Source organism: Heteronotia binoei, chromosome 21 (assembly GCF_032191835.1).
Source record: "Heteronotia binoei isolate CCM8104 ecotype False Entrance Well chromosome 21, APGP_CSIRO_Hbin_v1, whole genome shotgun sequence".
Classification (NCBI taxonomy): domain Eukaryota; kingdom Metazoa; phylum Chordata; class Lepidosauria; order Squamata; family Gekkonidae; genus Heteronotia; species Heteronotia binoei.
This window is the reverse complement of record NC_083243.1, coordinates 31026445-31046633: the sequence shown is the minus strand read 5'-3', so window position 1 is coordinate 31046633 and position 20189 is coordinate 31026445. Positions and strand designations below refer to the sequence as shown.

General features: G+C 43.8%; 1 protein-coding gene across 1 annotated transcript in view; it reads left to right on the top strand.

Annotated features, from left to right (window-relative positions):
- Positions 1–1468: 1468 nt before the first annotated feature.
- Positions 1469–20189, top strand: part of EML1 (EMAP like 1) — a 216436-nt gene continuing 197715 nt past the window's right edge. Inside the window, exon 1 of the mRNA XM_060263011.1 lies at positions 1469–1700. Within this exon, the coding sequence (XP_060118994.1) occupies positions 1670–1700 (31 nt within the window). The 5' untranslated portion in view covers positions 1469–1669. The remainder of the gene's footprint in view (positions 1701–20189) is intronic.

Sequence of the window (20189 nt, the reverse complement as noted above, 5' to 3'; positions counted from 1 at the left end):
AAGACAAGTGGGAAATTGGTCAGAGTTTCTTCTGCAGGGCCAGCACATGGGAGTAGGTGGGTAGGTGACCGCCTAGGGTGCCAACCTGCCAGGGGGTACTGCTGGCACCCCCTTCCCTTGTGGCACGATTTCGCCAGCCAGCAGGCAAGTCAAGAGCCCCAAGAAGTGCTGCCATGCCACCGCTTTTCTTCGCAGGACAAACATTGCCTGTGCTTGTCACCATTTTACCACTGCCAAATTTTATCACTGCCCGCTGCTTTCAGGTTGAAAGCGGCTGGACGGGGCATCTTCCCATTGCATTAGTTGGCGCTGACAAGGGGAGGGTGGATAATAATTATAAAGAAATTTCAAAAATTCTCTGTGTATGGGAATGTTACTATGGTTGATTGTCTAAAATAATTTTAGAATTTCAAGCTTCAAAGTGTCTTCTTTACAACATCTTTGTTTACTCTGTGTGCAAATATGTCACTGCATCTTTTAGTCCACTTCTTGAAGGTAGATTTCCAGGGGGGCGCTGCATAACTTTTTTTTCTGAAAAGGGGGCGTTAGGCCAAATAAGTTTGAGAACCTCTGATCTAGAGGATGATGTGGAGTTGTTTTCTGTGGCCCCAGAAGGTCAGACCAGAACCAACGAGTTGAAATTAAATCAAAAGAGTTTCTGGCTAAACATTAGGAAGAACTTCCTGACAGAGCAGTTCCTCAGTGGAACAGGCTTCCTCAGGAGGTGATGGGCTCTCCTTCTCCAGAGGTTTTTAAACAGAGGCTAGATGGCCATTTGACATCAATGCTGATTCTACAAATTTAGGCAGATCATGAGAGGGAGGGCAGGAAGGGTTGAATCAATGCTTAGTTGTTACGGCCTGGGGTGGATTTTTCCCTGCTTTAGGGATTGTGTTGGTACCAGAAGTTCATTCATGAGCACAGTTATGCCCTCACCTCTCTGCATAAATGATAATATCTCTTGGTCACACTGGAGTATGACAGTTACACTGTCCCCCCCCCCCCCCCCTATGGTGTTTTGTATGGAGAGTGGAATGATTAAAAAAATAGTTTTTTGTACCATTAGTCAAGACACAGGTTGAAAAGCGGCCCTCAGTTTGTTTTGTTTTCCCCTTATCAGATCTATGCACGAGCCACAAACAGCTTAATTTCTCTCAAGTACACTAACGCCAACAAAGCTCTTGTTACATAACAGGAATACCCTTGGGACTGCGGTGTCCATGGCAAACTTTACCACATCATAATTATTTCAGTGGACATTTGAGTACAAGATTCCCGGCTTAATTCTTAAAAGCTTTTTCATAAATATTCCATGGCCTTTCCAAGAGTGTAATGTATCTCGCTCTGACATTAAATGAGGAAGCTGTTGGAAGGGGTGGGATGTCAACAAATTTATCCACCAATAGCAAGCTCCTTTGGCACAAGAGCCCATTCTTATCTTTGCATCCCATAATGAGAAGGCAGAGCCAGGATTTGTTTCTGTAACTCCCTGGGTGGGTAGATGTACAGCTGTGAAGAAGAAAAGAAGGAGGAGGAAGAGGAAGAGAAAGGAGAGCCATTCATGCTTTCCTTACATTTCTTCTGCTTTCCCTGACAGAGAAACTCAAGTTCTGTATTCCCCCCCCCCCTGTGGTTTTCCTAAGCAGCGTTAGAGGAAACTTCTTTTCGCATGATGTCAGACTGCGAGGGAATGGCTGTGGGTAAGTGCCAGATTTATATTTACCACCCTGTCCTGAAGTCTAGTTCATATTCTCAGATGGCAAAGGCAACACAGTAGAAACCTGCTTAGGTTTTGAAGGAAATGTTCACTTGGAGCAGAGGAGGAAACAGCATTTAAGCAGATTCCCCAGCTCCCTTTTTAGGTCAGGCCTGATTATTATTATTATTATTTTGCATAGTCATTACTGCAAATAGGCTTCTGAGGTTACATGTTTATATTTGACTTTATGTAAAGCGAAGGATAATTGATGCATGGATTTAAAAATCTAACGACTCTGGAAACGAAGTTGCTGGGGAGGTAGTGACGGTGATAGAGGAGAAGATGGCTTCTTCTCCTGCGCAGAAAAATGGCAGTGCCCAGATTTGTCCTTTGGAGCACTCTGAAAAGAATGTCTGGGAATGGGACCAGAAACAAGCATCTTGCTGAAACCTCCTTTGATCACTTCCCAGTTGCAAAGAAGCCTGCAAAGAAGGTGACACAAAGTAATGTTAAAAATAGATGCACTGCAGAAAGGAAAAAAGACATACTAAATACGCCTCTGGTTGAAAACGGATCATTTGCTTCATTCTGTTGTGGAACATGGTGTGTTGGAAGCGTATGGTCATCAGGTCCCCTCTGGTCACTGGCAGTGGGAGGAGGGAGGGTTGCCAGCTCCAGGCTGGGGAACTCCTGGAGATTTGGGAATGGAGCCTGGAGAGGACAGGGACCTCAGTGGTGTACAATTCCATAAAGTCCACACCCTCCAAATCATCCATTTACTCCAGGGGAATTGATCTCTGTAGTCTGGAGATGAGCTGTATTTCTGGGGGATTTCCAGGGCCCACCTGGAGGTTGGCTTTTGCATGGGGAGGGGGTAGCTCAGTTGTAGAATATCTGCTTTGCATTCAGAAGGTCCCAGGTTCAAGCCCTGGCATCTCCAGTTTTTAAAAGGAATATGTAGTAGATGATGTGAAAAACCTGTCTGAGTCCCTAGAGAGACCCTGTCAGTCAGAGTAGACAATACTGAATTTGTTAGACCAATGAACTGACTCGGTATAAGGTAGCTTTGTGTACACATGGGTTTCCTATGAAGGTTCCCATCAAGGCACTGACCAGCAACATGCACCTTTTAACTATAGCTCTGGACCAGAATACCAAGTATACTCCTTTACCACATTCTTATCTATATAAGAGGCCAAGCCCTTTGATGGAAATTGATAGCCTGTCCACACTTCCCAAGCCCATGTTTATTTTCTTATGTCTGCTCCAGGAAGGTGAATTCTGTGAAGGAATCCAAACCAGTTCTATGGCAAGTTGTTCCATTTCCATGTGAAAATATATATTGAACCAAATCATGGCTACCCAGCTAGAGGCTTTCAAAGCAAGTGAGAAGTAGAGGTGGTTTGCATATATATGTGTTTGTGGATAGATAGATAGATAGATAGATAGATAGATAGATAGATAGATAGATAGATAGATAGATAGATAGATAGATAGATAGATAGATAGATAGATATTCAACCAATTTATGGCTACCCAGCTGGGGGCTTTCAAGGCAAGTAAGAAGCAGAGGTGGTTTGCCATTGCCTTCCTCTGCAGAGCCTTCCTTGGTGGTTTTGCACCCAAGTTCCGACCCTGCTAAGCTTCCGAGATCGGGCTGTACCACACTACCTGCCTTCCATATATACATAAACCAGCTAATTTAAAATTACTTCAAGTAATTCTGCACAAATGTTTGTCCTTTCTCATGCAAGATAATTTACAGGAACTGTAGACTAATTTTTGTATTTTGAGCATGTGATGTTCACTATGGAATTTGGAAATGAAAATTTGAGACACCATGCGAAATAGTTGGGACTGAGAAAGCTCTGAGAGAACGCTCTTGGGAGAACAACTCTTTCAAAAACTGTGACTGGCCCAAGGTCACCCAGCAGCTGCATGTGAAGGAGTGGGGAATCAAACCTGGTTCTCCAGATTAGAGTCTGCTGCTCTTAACCATTACACCACACTGTCTCTCAGAGTAGCTTCTTAACCATTAATTCTCAACTGCCCCCAAAGTAGAAAATATTGCCATCAAATCCCCCCACCAAGTAATTATTTATCATATATATATATATATATATATATACCAACATGATGCTGTGGTTAAGAGTGGAGGACTCTAATCTGGAGAACCAGGTTTGATTCCCCACTCCTCTAGAAGGTGAGACCGGCATCACACTGCTTTGAGGAAGTAATTCCATCATGAGTCATAAAGGAAGAAGGGGGAGGGGCTCATACTGTGGCCAAATGTATGCCTTGATGGGATGGATGCATACATCCAATAAAGCCATTGTGATACTAGCTATAGAAATGCAAAAATTGCAGCCTCTCCCCTTTGGTTAATTGTTCTGAGGGGGGGAAGGAATGACACAGCAAGATTGCCCCTCCCCATGCAGATATGAATGGTTCTATGCTTTAGAATGTTTCATTTCTTTCATTCTCACTATCCAGGGCTGGCACTGGGGATTTTGCCGCCACCGGCAAGGCACCACCCCCCGCCCCTCCAGTGGGAGAGGGCCCCCAGCGCCCACCCAGATACAGGCCCGTTTGCATGGAGGGTGCAATCCCCACCACCACTTGACCTTCCTGCAGTGCGGAGAAGCCGAGTGGGGCTGGATAGCCCCGTTTGCACAACAGGCTCCTCTTGAGGAGCCCACCATGCAACCCTCCCTTGACGCGAAAAAGTTTGGGTGGGGAAAAGAGGCAGTGTGGGGCCTCTACTTCACTCTCAGGCTGCCTCCCCTGGAAGTCTTGGGTGGGGGAAAGATGCTGTGGGCCAGCTGGCGTGTGGGGAGGGGGTGCCTAGCGGTGCCCCATAGGCCATGCGGTGCCCTAGGTAGCCTCCTACATGGCCTACTCCCACGCGTCAGCCTTGTCCTATCAGGGCTTTTTTTGTAGCAGGAACTCCTTTGCCTGTTAGGCCACACCCTCTTGATATAGCCAGTCCCCCAAGAGTTTACAAGGAGGATTGGCTACATCAGGGGTATGTGGCCTAACAGGCAAAGGAGTTCCTGCTCCAACTCCCCCACGTCATCTGATGAAGTGTGGTTAGAGAGCACATGAAAGCTTACATTCTGACTAAAACTAAGTTGGTCTTAAAGGTGCACTTGATTCTTATTTTGTTCTATAAAGAAATGTGTAGATCAGGACTTTTTTTGTAGAAAAAGCCCAGCAGGATCTCATTTGCAAATTAGGCCACACACCCTGTCATCACCATTGTTTCACAAGGGGCTTTTTTGTAGAAAAGTCCCAGCAGGAACTCATTTGCGTATCAAGTCACATCCCCTGAGACCAAGCCTGCTGGAACTGCATTCCTGTGCGTTCCTGCTAAAAAAAACCCCCTGGTGTAGATTATTAAGAGCCTTCTGACTTTGCAAATAGATATCTTCTGTTTCTGTTTTTCTCTTCTGCTCTAATGCCATGAATGCCAGTGCTTAGCATGTCTAAGACAGTACTAGGAACTAGGTGTATCACAGAAAAGCAGATTCTAACTTCAGTTTGCATTCTTGCCTTAGAAGAGGAGAATAGAAAGGGGATACGGTATCAAAAACATCCTGTGCTATAGCAGATTGTCTTTAAGCAGAACCAGCCTCGTTTTAGAAGCTGAACCATGATTGCTTGCTAAGTACAGTGAATTATATCAAGGAAGTGGGAGAGAACAGCCAGGTGGGATTCCAGGGACAGAGGCAGTATTTAGTCAGAGCTAGATGGCTGTTTAATGTTCCATTTCCTTTCCCAAAAGGAAATGGCTTCAGATATAAACTTGAAAACAATTGTAAGTGTGGTTGTCTCTTTTACAGCAGGCAAAGCTGCATCAGAAACTAATTTAACTACCACAAATTTTCCTGAGTTTGGAGAGCAGCCATTGCTCAGTGGTAGAGCATCCACTTTGCCTTTTGAAGGTTGCTGGTTCAATCCTTGGCATTTCCTGGTCAAAGGATCAGGTTGTAGGCAGGGCTTTTTGTAGCAGGAACTCCTTTGCATATTAGCCCCCCCCCCCCGATGGAGCCAATCCTCCAAGTGCTTAGGACCTAGTGTAAGCTCCAGGAGGATTGGCTACAGCAGGGGCATATGGCCCAATATGCAAACGAGTTCCTGCTACAAAAAAAAACCCTGGTTGTAGGTGAAGTGCAAGACCGCTACCTGAGATCCTGGAGACTGTTTGCCACTCAGCATAGATAAGGCATATTCGTGTGTATTTCTTTGTGTAGATAATGCATTTAGATTCTTGATATCCCTGCAAAACCACAATTCCAGGTTTGTTTGGGAGAAACTATTAAACATAGGGCAAAACAAATACCACATTGAATCAAGTTATTATATAAAGTCTTCCAGTTTGTTGGATTCCTAGAGGTAGCTGGTTGGCCACTGCGTAAACAGAATGCTAGAGTAGATGGGCCTTGGGTCTGATCCAACATGGCTGTTATGCTATTATCAAAACTCCTTCCAAAAGCAAGAACATCTTTGCATTCATTTGGAATTTAGTTAAAAATGGGCTATCAGAACATCAAAAAGATGGGGAAAAGGGGCTCACAATCCCACAACCTACTTTCCTAGTCCTAGTAAATAGGGATGGACACAAAGTGGCTGACAAACTAAAATTTATCATGGATTTTGGCTTGTTCATGGTTTGCAAAGCAGTGTTCACAAACTGGAGAATGACCATGAATTTTCACAAATTTTGATGCAATTTGTGGAGATCCATGAGGGATTTAAACTTCTGCTCATGACCTGAGTTCGATTCCGGCGGAAGCTGGATTCAGGTAGCCGGCCCAAGGTTGACTCAGCCTTCCATCCTTCCGAGGTCGGTAAAATGAGTACCCAGCTTGCTGGGGGGAAAGTGTAAAAGACTGGGGAAGGCAATGGCAAACCACCCCGTAAAAAAAAGTCTGCCGTGAAAACGTGAAAGCAACGCCACCCCAGAGTCGGAAACAACTGGTGCTTGCACAGGGGACTTTTCCTTTCCTTTTTGCTCCTCATGAAAAATAGCTGGGCTCCCCACTGCTCAGCTGTTTGGTTTAAATGCCTGTGAGCCATTTAAACCCCTGCTTTCTGCTCCGCCATGGGGAGAAAAAAAACAGGGGTTTAAACTTTAAATGGCTCACAAACTGATATGAACCAGTTCAGTCTGCAAACTGGCATATCGGTTCGTGGTTCACCAATGAACTATGAACCAAACCAAACTACATAAATGTAGTTCATACTTATCCCTACTAGTTAACTATAACATTTGTTTTGAAACTTGATTACTTCTGACAGCTTTCAGCTTAATGAATGAAAAGTGTTCACTGAAATAATTGTGTTTCAGTATCATTGTGGGTAATCCAAAATTTCTGGTATGGTTGCATGAGCAACAACTGTGGAGTCTTCATTTCACTTTCTGTTTTCATCAATACTCAGTATCTTTCTCAAAGCATTCTGTTAAAGAGCCTTCTTTTGCCCCCAAATATTCGTGCAGTGCTCTTTTCCCATATCTATCAGCATATATTCCATACAAAAATAAAAGTCAACACTCCCTAATTTCTTTATTTTCACCAAATATTAAACAAATAAATAATAATTTTCTCATATATTGTGGTGAGAGATAACAGAGACATTTGCAAGCTGTAAATGTATTTCATCAGATATAAACCCTGGACAGGATCAAAGCAAAACCTGTGCTTCCTGTTCAAGATCCTTCTGTTCTTTGTTCCAAATCTGCTCACTGTTACAAAAACTCTTGCACTCTCTTCCTTCCCTTTTGGGGGAGCTTTGAGCTGCTATTAGGCCAACACTGCGTTATCCACGCTGATGTAATCTAAGGTGGTTAATTATATTCTCAGCCTGTCATTCTTCATTTCTGACCTTTATTTAATCAATGCATTAATGTTTTTAACACTGGGGATAGTTTCTTTTCCCATGAAGAGTAAGAACATTACTCTACTGGAGTGGGAGTCTGTACCAAATTGTGTGGATTCTACTAGCTTGAATGACAGACTTTATTAAAGCACTCTGATTGCCCCAATCAACACAGATGCTTTCTGAGCTTTCTTTAAATCTAAATAACGCCCCTTGTATGAATTTTAACAATGTTGCAATACTCATTATAATGCTATTATAATGAGTATAATGACAGCCAGTTTGGTATAGTGGGTAAGGGCACAGACTCTTATCTAGGAGAACCAGGTTTGATTTCCCACTCCTACACGTACACTTGCTGGAGTGACCTTGGGGCATTTTCTCAGAGCTGTTCTCTCAAGAGCAGTTTCTGTCAGAACTCTCTCAACCCCACCTACTTCACAGGATGTCTGTTGAAGAAGGGAAAGGAGATTGTAAACTGCTCTCTGAGTGAAGAGCGGGGTATAAATCCAATCCCCCCCTCCTCCTCTTCTTTCTCTTCTTCTTCCCCATTTTGATTGGCCTAGATTTTTGTCTTCCAGTATTTTTATTTAACAGATCCCAGCACCTAGGTTATTTAGTTTTCTTTTCATCCACAAAGCCAGATCCTTGAACCATACTATGATGGGAACAAATGCAGAGGTGTTACTGAACACAAGAAGCTTGCTTGTACTGAGTCATACTACTGATCTATAAGGGTCAGTGTTGTGTACTGGACTTTATGTTTGGCAGGTAGCTTTTGCGTGCCCGGGCTACCACGGGAACACTAGTGAGTCTGGGATACATTATGTGATTTGGACTCCAATAGGGAACCAATGAGCAGATCTGGCGCAAAGCTAGTCTGACTGTCAGTTGCTCTTCATGGTAGACTCTTTCACATCACTTGATCCTTTTAACTGGAGATGCTGGGACCTTTGCATGCTGTACCACTGAACCACAGCTACATAGCAGTATAGACCAGCCTGGGCAGGGCTTTTTTTGTAGCAGGAACTCCTTTGCATATTAGGCCATCCCCCCTGATGTAGCCCATCCCCCTGGAGTTTACAGTAGGCCCTGTACTAAGAGCTCTGTAAGCTCCAGGAAGATTGGCTACATCAGGGGTGTGGGGCCTAATATGCAAAGGAGTTCCTGCTACAAAAAAAGCCCTGATCTTAATTATGCAAAAAGATATTGCAAAAAATTGTTCAAATGTGGAGCTATTTGTGATTGCTTTTTGTTGCATGTGAAGTGGTTCTCTATGCAATAAATGTACTAACTGCAGACTTATATATGTTTTCCTGGGAGTAAGTCCTATTGAACATGCATAGGACTGCCCTGTGAATCACTAGGAGTAAAGTATGGATCCTGACAGACATCGGATAACCTGATTCCAGAATATCATAGCTCTGATTGTAGAATTAGGATCTGGTGTATTTGACATGGACTTCTTAAGGCCTTGTTTGTACGTTGCACAATTTCCATGTATTTATGTGGATGTGACTACATATAATTGCTTAGATCCAGCAAAATGCAAGAGATGCAGTTCAGTTCCTTTTATGTAAGCAATTAGCTCTGGATGTACAGCTGTAGAAACTAGGAGGAACCAATCAATAATTAGTTGCACAATGTCTTGTGCAAATGGAAACACAAGCTCAGATGCAATGTCTTAGTGCAATGGTTCCCAACCTGGTGGCTGGGAATGCCTGGGAGACTGCCATGTTATTGCAAGGAGCAGCGCTGGCTCTAGGGCTCCCTGTCTGCCCCCCCACCCCACCCACTCTCTTTCTCACAATACAAGAACTTGTAGGCACTCAATGAAATTGCTGAGCAGTCAGGTTAGAACTGATAAAAGGAAGTACTTCTTCACCCAAAGGGTGATTAACACGTGGAATTCACTGCCACAGGAAGTGGTGGTGACTACAAGCATTGACAGCTTCAAGAAGGGATTAGATAAACATATGGAGCTGAGGTCCATACAGTGGCCATGATGCTCTGTATTCTTGGTACTTGGGGGGGCACAGTGGGAGGGCTTCCAATGTCCTGGTCCCACTGATGGACCTCCTGATGGCACCTGGTTTTTTGGCCACTGTATGACACAGAGTGTTGGACTGGATGGGCCACTAGTCTGATTCAACATGGCTTCTCTTGTTCTTACGATCCTCAGAAGTTTTTCCATTTATGTATATTTTTAAAAATAACTATTTCCCCAGAAAAACATTTGCAATTTTTGGATTATCTTGGTGTATTATTTGTCTTCAACAACCATGTCCCAAACTTTGTCAAACCAATTTCTTAAAGCTAGTATTTTCTTTGTTCTCCAATGACTTGTCAGCACTGTTTAACCTGCTAATAATAATGATGAAATCAATTCTAATTTCAGGGGTGATAGTTTATTTATTATTTATTTATTACTTTCAATTTATATCCCACCCTCTCCGCAAGCAGACTGATTTGGCCAAATTCTGTCTGTAAAACTCTCCTCCAACACCACATGTCAAATGGTCTGCTTCTATTTTGTAAGTAGCTTTTAAGCTGCTCAGAAGTTATAGTCAATGTGTTTTAATGGCTTGTGTATAAAAATAGTGGATTTTTAGCTGTGAGCCTCCTCAAACAGGGCTCTGACTAGATGCCATAGAAATAGTCCAAATAAAATGTAAGAACTTAAGAGAAGCTATGTTGGATCAGGCCAATGGTCCATCCAGTCCAACACTCTGTGTCACGCAGTGGCCAAAAAAACCCAGATGCTATCAGGAGATCCATCAGTGGGGCCAAGGCACTAGAAGTCCTCCCACTGTCCCCTCCCCCCCAAGCACCAAGAATACAGAGTGTCACTTGCCCAGACAGAGTTCCAACAATACACTGTGGCTAATAGCCACTGATGGACCTCTGCTCCATATGTTTATCTAATGCCCTATGCTTGTAGCCACCACCACCTCCTGTGGCAGTGAATTCCACATGTTAATCACTCTTTGGGTGAAGAAGTACTTCCTTTGAGCCGTTCTAACACAACTGCTCAGCAATTTCATTAAGCGCCCATGAGTTCTCATATTGTGAGAAAGGAAGAAAAGTACTTCTTTCTCCACCTTCTCTATCCCATGTATAATCTTGTAAACTTCTATGTTACCCCGCAGTCGACCTTTCTCCAAGCTAAAGAGCCCCAAGTGTTTTAACCTTTCTTCATAGGGAAAGTGTTCCAACCCTTTAATCATTCTAGTTGCCCTTTTCAGGACTTTTTCCAAAGCTATATCTTTTTTGAGGTGCGGTGACCAGAATTCTACACAGTACTCCAAATGAGGCCGCACCATTGATTTATACAGGGGCATTATGATACTGGCTGATTTGTTTTCAATTCCCTTCCTAATAATTCCCAGCATAGTGTTGGCCTTTTTTTTATTGCAGTCACACACTGTCTCAACATTTTCAGTGAGTTATCTACCATGACCCCAAGATCTCTCCCTTGGACAGTCTCTGCCAGTTCACATCCCATCAATTTGTATTTATAGTTAGGATTTTTGGTCCCAATGTGCATTACCTTGCACTTGGCCACGCTGAACCTCATTTGCCATGTTGATGCCCACTCACCCAGCCTCAACAGATCCCTTTGGAGTGCCTTGCAATCTTCTCTGGTTCTCACCACCCGGAACAATTTAGTGTCATCCGCAAACTTAGCCACTTCACTGTTTACTCCCAACTCCAAATCATTCAAACAAAAAACAGCAAACAACAATAAGTTATAGTACAACTTCTATCATGTCATGGGTCTGCATTTTTTTTTTAACATCAAAAGGGGTCTTCATTTTGACAGAAGCTGGGAACCAGTCTCATAGTGCAAGTTGCCACTGTGGTCACAAAGGTTCTGGCACACAGAGAGATCTTCCAAAGGATCCAACCCCATTTTCTTTTCCCTATAAATAGACTGGTGACCTAGTGACTTTAAACATCATCCTAACAAATTATTTACAGTAGACATACCACATAATAAGCAATTCTGGGAATTTAAGCTCATAGCTACAGTAAGCAAAATATGTTCCTTTCCGTGCCGTTTGCATCCTACACAAGAATGCAGTACGAACAGCTGCGTAATTGCTCTCGCCAGATGGGGTGGGAGGTGAATGAAGGCAGGGCTGGAGGAGTGTACTGCTGTCGGTGACCCCCTCTTCAGTTTCAGCATCTAGCCAGAATAATAGTTCTTTTCGACAAGAAGCTTTAATTATATATAGTGCCTTAGATCTTAGTAGCAAACTTTTCCAACTGGAAAGAAAAAGTCCTGACGTCCTTCCTAAGGTGAATGGAAAATGAAATGTGCTAGAGATCAGAGAATCAAAAACTACAAGGGAAAAGAAAAGTTTCCCCTTGGATATGAAATGACCACAGTTCAAGGAAAGGCCCAGGGAAATTATTATTTTTTTTCCCCTTCTGAGGCTCAGGGAAATTAAACACAGCAGCATCGTATAGGGTGCAAAATAGATATATAAATGAAAAAAATGTGCAAATGAGTGACCAGAATCTGAATTTCAAAAGAAATAGAAAACCAGTTATGTAAATATATATTAGATGGGTAGCTGTGCTGGTCTGAAGCAGCGGGACGAAGTCAGAGTCCAACAAGATTTTATTCAAGGTATACACTTTCATGTGCACCCTCACCCTCTGCCTATATGCATGGATTGGTAACTTTCACTTCATTGTATCTGAAGTGTACACACACACACACACACACACAGATTCAATCTTATGTAAATACAGTAATTCAGGACAGATACATTAAATCAAAACAAGTAAGGTACCTATGAGGAAGCATAGGGAGGGACGGTGGCTCAGGGGAGGAATGGTGGCTTGGGGAGGGACGGTGGCTAAGTGGTAGAGCATCTGCGTGGGAAGCAGAAGGTCCCAGGTTCAATCCCTGGCATCTCCAACTAAAAAGGGTCCAGGCAAATAGGCGTGAAAAAGCTCAGCTTGAGACCATGGAGAGCCACTGCCAGTCTGAGTAGACAATACTGACTTTGATGGACCAAGGGTCTGATTCAGTATAAGGCAGCTCCATATGTTCATAAGCAGCATAGATGCCCAAGGCTTTTCTAACAAATACTAAGAACCAGGAGGGTGCAATGGTTAGACTAGTAGGCTAGGATTTGGGAGACCCAGGTTCAAATCCCTGCTCTGCCATGGAATAGGGCCGGTCACACTCTCTCAGCCTAGCCAGCCTTACAGCAGGTTGCCAATCCCAGGTGGGGGCAGGGGATCCCCTGGTTTGGAGGCCCTGCCCCCACTTCAGGGTAATCAGAAAGCAGGGTGGAGGGGGAAAAAGTCTGATGGACACTCCATTATTCCCTATGGAGAATGATTCCCATATGGAATAATGGCGAATTGATCCCCGAGTATCTGGGGCTCGGGGGGGGGGGGCTGTTTTTGGAGATAGAGGCACCAAATTTTCAACATAGCATCCAGCTCCTCTCCCCAAAGTACCCCCCAGAGGGTTCAGTTCTATGAGCCCCCAAAGAAGGTGTCCCTATCCTTTATTATTTCTGAATGGAGAGAAGGCATTTAAATGGTGTGAGGTCCCTTGAAATGTGATTGCCAGAACTTCAATTATGCTTGTCACAACCTTGCTCCTGGCTCCACCCCCAAAGTCCCCAGCAGTGTTCCCTTTAAGCTGACTTAGTGCAAGCTAGCTCAGTTTTTTGTCCTCCAACTCACACGCTTCTCTCTTAGCTCAAGAAAGATGGCCACAGAGCAAACTTAATTTATGTAGTAGCTCACAACTTTAATGCCAGTAGCTCACTAATTTATGCAGTAGCTCACAAGTTTAATGCCAGTAGCTCACAAGGCTCCATAGCTTAGTGGGAACATTGGTCCCCAGATATTTCTTGAACCGGACTTGGCAACCCTACCTCACAGATAGGGCTGCCAGCCTGCCAACTTTGGGTTGAGAAATACCAAAAGATTCTGAGGGTGGAGCTTGGGGAGGGCGAGGTTTGAAGAAGGGAGGGACCGCAACAAGATATAATTCTACAGAGTCCACTCTCCAAAGCAGCCATTTTCTCCAGGGGGTAACCATGCTAATGAACCACAAATATCACAACAATAAAGCTGCTTAAATGTATTTCTAAGTAGGCACTTATATCATAGAGTCAAGCAATTGCTGATACTTCTTTATGAACATACATTAGATAACAAGAATGATGTACAAATCAATTTATATACACCAACTCATAATCAAAAAAGCATGGTCCACTGACTAACACAGACCAAAAAGTCCATATTTTGCCAGGGTGCCAAAGTTCATAACTCGAGAATGGATAGAATAGTGACATGATTCCGGTAATGTCGTGTTTCGATGGCAACTCTTCTTCTGACAAAAATTATTCTTTCTGGAACTGAAAAAAAAATATTATATATAGATAATGTATAGAAATATGTATATTTTTTTCAGTTCCAGAAAGAATAATTTTTATCAGAAGAGTTGCCTTCTAAACACGACATTACCGGAATCGTGTCACGATTCTATCCATTCTCAAGTTACACCCTGGCAAAATATGGACTTTTTGGTCTGTGTTAGTCAGTGAACCATGCTTTTTTGATTATGAGTTGGTGTATATAAATTGATTTGTACATCATTCTTGTTATCTAATGTATGTTCATAAAGAAGTATCAGCAATTGCTTGACTCTATAAGTGCCTACTTAGAAATACATTTAAGCAGCTTCATTGTTGTGATATTTGTGGTTCGTTAGCACGGTTTCCTCCTAGTCTGCAATCTTCCGTGGCTAGTCCCCCTTTTGTTTTGTCTATTTTCTCCAGGGCAGCTGATCTTGATTGTCTGGAGATCAACTGTAATAGCAGGAGATTGCCAGGTACCACCTGGTGACTGGCAACCCTAGTTCTTGTGAGGATGCAATGGCAGAGACGAGAACGATGTAAGCCATTTTGGGTCTCTTTGGGAAGAAGGGCAGGGTATAAATGAAGTAAAATAATAAATAACAAATGGAGTGTCCTAAATAAATTCGCAGGTGTGCTTTTAAAGCTCAAGGCTTTGTCACCATATAGTTTCCAAACGACTACCTCCCAAAAGGTCACATTCTCATTCCCAGGAGCTCTGAAAGCTCAGTCACATTCAGGACTCTTTTTTTGTAGCAGGAACTCCTTTGCATATTAGGATGTAGCCCCAAGAGCTTACAGGGCTCTTATTACAGGGCCTACTGTAAGCTCTCAGAGGATTGGCTACATCAGGGGTGTGAGGCCTAATATGCAAAGGAGTTCCTGCTACAAAAAAAGCCCTGGTCAAATTTATCACCCATTTCCTCCATTACGGCTCAACAGCTAGCCCATTGTGTGAAATTTTGTTCATGCAAGGCAGAAGGGCAGTCTATCAAGGTGTGCCAGCTCTTTACTATATCTGGTTCTTAATAAAAAAAGTAAAAAGGTGGAGCACCCTGTGCAAGCACCAGTCGTTTCTGACTCTGGGGTGACGTTGCTTTCACAACATTTTCACAGCAGACTTTTTATGGGGTGGTTTGCCATTGCCTTCCCCAGTCATCTACACTTTCCCCCCAGCAAGCTGGGTACTCATTTTACCAACCTCGGAAGGATGGAAGGCCGAGTCAACCTCGAGCCGGCTATCTGAACCCAGCTTCTGCCGGGATCAAACTCAGGTTGTGAGCAGAGCTTAGGACTGCTGTACTGCAGCCTTACCACTCTGAGCCACAGGGCTCTCCTAATAAAGGGAAACCTTCTTCAAATACAGCACATTACTCCAGTATTTGTGCAGGTGCTGCTCACTCTAAAGCAATTTTTAAATGACCATTTCTATGTTCTGGGCTAAGGCACCCCAATCACCATGGGTCTCTCCTTTCTTGCATCGGGTTGCTTTTGGCTGGGGGGGGGGGTAGCGGCATATGCTAATGAGTTATGCTAATGAGCTCCACCACCTATTTTTCTACCAAACGACCCTTGGCTAGCAGTATCTCTCCAGTTTACCAAAGATGGTTTAAGCTTGAGACTGGATTATTGAAGGTGGGACCTTGTAGGTGCTTTCTGTGAGCTCCAGCCATCGTGCAGGGGCTTCTGCACCAGCCTTTGATTTAACAAGGCCTTTCAATATGTCGAAAACTGCACGCAGCACACAATCTGGCACCAATTTAAGTACAGCAAGGGCAAGCGTAATGCGATCACAGCTGCACACACACACACACACACACACACAAAGAGACACAAACATGCTGCAGCATTCAAAATAAATTGCAAGCAAAGGGGAAAAGACTGTACTGCTGCTGCCTGTAACACAGACCTCATCATTAGCGGGGAAAAGGGGACTGTGACAAGGTCAGGCCAAGGCAGACATAGACTCAGCTTACTCTTTTTAGCCCCAGGTCCTTTGCTTCAGTAATGAAAGTGGAATACATTTTCCTCTCCTGGGATTCCCACCCACAGTGTTATACCTACATTTCAAGACTGGTGAAGCATACACATGAAAGGTTTTGCCTGTTTGCCGTTTGTTTTCTAGCATTAGGCACGTATCTATTCCTGACCACTTTCTCCACTCATTGTATGGTTGCCAATCCCCAGGTGGGGGCAGGGGATCCCCCAATTTGGAGGCCCTCCTCCTCTTCAGGGTTATCAGAAAGCACGGGGAGAGGGAATGTCTGCTGGTCACTCCATTATACCCTATGGAGACCGATTCCTATAGGGTATAATGGAGAATTGATCTGTGGGGGGCTCTGTGGGGGCTGTTTTTTGAGGTAGAGGCACCAAATTTTCAGCATAGCATCTCCTCAAAACACCCCCCAAGTTTCAAAAGGATTGGACTAGGGGGTCTATTAGCCCCAGAAGAAGGTGCTCCTAACCATTATTTCCAGTAGAGGGAAGGCATTTAAAAGGTGTGCGGTCCCTTTAAATGTGATGGCCAGAACTCCCTTTAGAGTTCAGTTATGCTTATCACAACCTTGATCCTGGCTCCACCCCCAATGTCTCCTGGCTCCACCCCCAAAGTCCCCAGATATTTCTTGAATTGGACCTGGCAATCCTCAGTCATTGGCTCACATGGGGCCAGCTAAAGCCCAATATGTTGGCTCCTTGCCCTGTACATCAGCTGAGTGTGCAGGGAAGAAGACTGAGCACAAGCACCCTGACCTTGCTTCCTGCCTCTGCACTATCGCTGGATCATCTGCAGGGTGTAAAAGTAGAGAGGATATAGCTGTGTGTACTCTCCCTCCCTGTGTCCAATAACATTCAGTAACTGAGACCCAGTTTAGTGTAGTGATTAAGAGCAGGAGACTAATCTGCTGCTCTTGATTCCCCACTCCTCCACATGCACCTGCTGAGTGACCTTGGGTCAGTCACAGTTCTTGAAAGAGCTACTCTCTCAAGAGCAGTTCTCGAAAGACCTCTCTCAGCCCCACCTCCCTAACAGGGTGTCTGTTGTGAGGAGAGGAAGGGCAAGGAAATTATAAGCCGCTCTGAGGCTCTGACTGATTTCCCACTAGCCTTATGCCGCTCTTACTCTCCTCTTCTCTGTGGGGCTACCATTGGATTTCACACTATCTGTCCCAGGGCTGCAACTTGCTTAGTTTCTTTCACGCAGCAAACAAGATCATCTAAAAACCAGTTTCTGTTTGCCATGCGGAAACGGCAAAGCTAGTTGCAGCCCCAGGGCAGATAAGTGTAAAACCCACAGAAGTCCCGCGGAGAAGAGGAGAGTGAAAGTGGCATAAGGCTAGTGGGAAATCGATCTCCAAGTGAAGGACAAGGGCAGGGTATAAACCCAACCTCTCCCAACCTCTTCTTCTTCATTTAGAAAGCATCACTGCTGATCCTGGGGTTAGAGCTATCCATTGTCATTTATGGCTTGCACGCAGAGGCAATGTTCCCTCTAAGCTGTGGAGTTTTGTGAGCAAAAATTCTACCTCGTGAGCAACTGGCGGTATTAAAGTTATGAACAAGCCATTTGGCTACTGCATCAATTAGTTTGCTCTGGGGCCATCCTTCCTGAGTTAAGACAAAAATGTATGAGCTAAAGGCTAAAAAAACTGTGAGTTAGTTCACACTAACTCAGCTTAGAGGGAACACTGCCCAGAGGTGACTACCATAAGACTATAAGAGAAGCCATGTTGGATCAGGAACTAGTTCCACATTTCAGGAACTATTTCCACTGGTTTTGTATTTTATTTTATGGATGCCGTCAGTCTCCTGGAACAATTGTCTTTTTTCCAGGGCTTTTTTTTTTTGTAGCAGGAACTCCTTTGCATATTAGGCCACACACCCCTGATGTAGCCAATCCTCCAAGAGTTTACAGGGCTCTTAGAACAGGACCTACTGTAAGCTCCAGGAGGATTGGCTACATCAGGGGTGTGTGGCCCAATATGCAAAGGAGTTCCTGCTACAAAGAAGACCTGCTTTTCTCCCTTTTACTTTTTTTTTTTTTTTAAAGGAAAAATAAGTTAAGTTAAAATGCAAAACTTTCAGCTTCCAGTTGTGACCCAGAAGAAAAGTGATGACAGTTCAGTGTTGCCATGGTTTTAGCAACACGTGTGTCGGTCCTGTAAAAAAAAAAAATCGCATCAATTTTTCCCTTTGTTTCTCCTTCTGAAATCCAAATGATCCTAGCGGCAAAGAGAATTTTAAAATCCCCAGCATCCATTTGCCGGGAGCACCCGTGACACGAGTTGTTGATTGGGGGAAAAAAAGAATTATCAATCTCTTTGGGAGAAAGGAGTTTGCTTTGGCTTCCTTCCTCAGTAGCAATTATATTGACACACTGGTGCTATCCATTAGCGGTAAGTACATAGATGTTCCGTCATCCCTACATGTAGATAAAAGCAAAACACATCAATTATTTAAGCGCTTCCCCCACTGCGTATTATTTTCTTTTGTAAAGCAGGGGTGTTCAGTCCCTACAGGGCCACGCTGCCTTTTATGCAGTCGGCATTTTGATTAGAGACGTGAGCTGCGCAGTCATTACGATTCCGATTACAGCCTCTTTGACAAAACCTGTGAAGTTGGGCAAAAGGGTCTGGAAGGGTTGTTTTCTCTGCTCCCTTCCCTCTACCTCCTCTTCCAGGAAAATAAATGATAATGAGACCCTTTGAATGGCAGGCTGCGGAATATTTGTTAATAGACCCTTTTCTTGTGGTACCATGGACAGTGAATTCAGATGCGACGAGATACAGATTGCTTTGCTGAATGTCACTTGTAGGCACTTTCTCTACACATCAGCAGCAATCAGTTTCACTTGTAAGCATTTTCTTGTTCGTTTAGTAAGATGCCACTGAAAAATTGAACACACAATTGGTTTTCTAGCTTTGTGGCAGGTTGGGTATGGCATGCTGGTATTTCTTTATTTCTTGTTTGTCCTATGAAGAAAGGTTAAAGCGCTTGGGGCTTTTTAGCGTGAAGAAATGTCAGCTGAGAGGTGACATGATAGAGGTTTACAAGATTGTGCATGGGATAGAGAAGGTAGAGAAAGAAGTACTTTTCTCCCTTTCTTACAATACAAGAACTCTTGGGCACTCATGAGCATTGGGGTAGAATGGATAAAAGGAAGTACTTCTTCACCCAAAGAGTAATTAACATATGGAATTCACTGCCACAGAACGTGGAGGTGGCTACAAGCATAGATGGCTTCAAGAAGGTATTGGATAAACATATGGAACAGAGGTCCATCAGTAGCTATTAGCCACAGGGTATAGATGAAAATCTCTGTCTGGGGCAGTGATGCTCTGTATTCTTGGTGCTTGGGCAGGGGGGAAACAGTGGGAGGGCTTCTAGTGTCCTGGCCCCACTGATGGACCTCCTGGTTTTTTGGCCATTGTGTGACACAAAGTGTTGGACTGGATGGGCCATTGACCTGATCCAACATGGCTTCTCTTATGTTCTCTTAAGATAGTTTTGGGAAAGTAGCCATGGTGGATTGCTGTAGCGTAGAAGAGCTAAAATCGAATCCAGTAGCAATTAAAGACTGACAAGATTTTGAGGGTATGTGATGAAAGGAGCTTTGACTTTTATACCCCCAATATCATGTTGGTTGCTAAGGTGCCACTAGACTCAATTCCAGCTGTTCTTTGCTATGAAATAACACAGAGGCTATTATAACAACATGTTAAATAAAGAATTTTGAGCAATACCCTCACCAGGGTGTCCCAGGCTACAATCTCATCAGATCTTGGAAGCTAAGCAGGGTCAGCCCCGGTTAGTGTTTGGATGGGAGACCACCAAGGAAGTCCAGGGTCACTACACAGAGGCAGGCAATGGCAAACCACGTCTGAACATCTCTTGCCTTGAAAATTCTATGGGTCACCATAAATCCATTTCAACTTGATAGCACTTTCCAGCACCACCAGTCCCTAGGGCTGTCAAGATTTTTTTAAAGATGGTTTATAATCTTAATCATTTGATTAATGGGTCAATAAACCGAACTCCCAGCTGCTCTCAAGGACCACACTTCTAATATCTCTAAGTCAATACTATGGCATTAATAGCTCAGCTATATTTTATGCTTAGCTTATTGTTCATTTGCTTGTTATAATTCTTCTGTGTGATCCAGCTCTACAAAGTTGGGTTGCCAGCCCAAGGAGGGGAGGAGCTTGCTGGCAATGTCATGA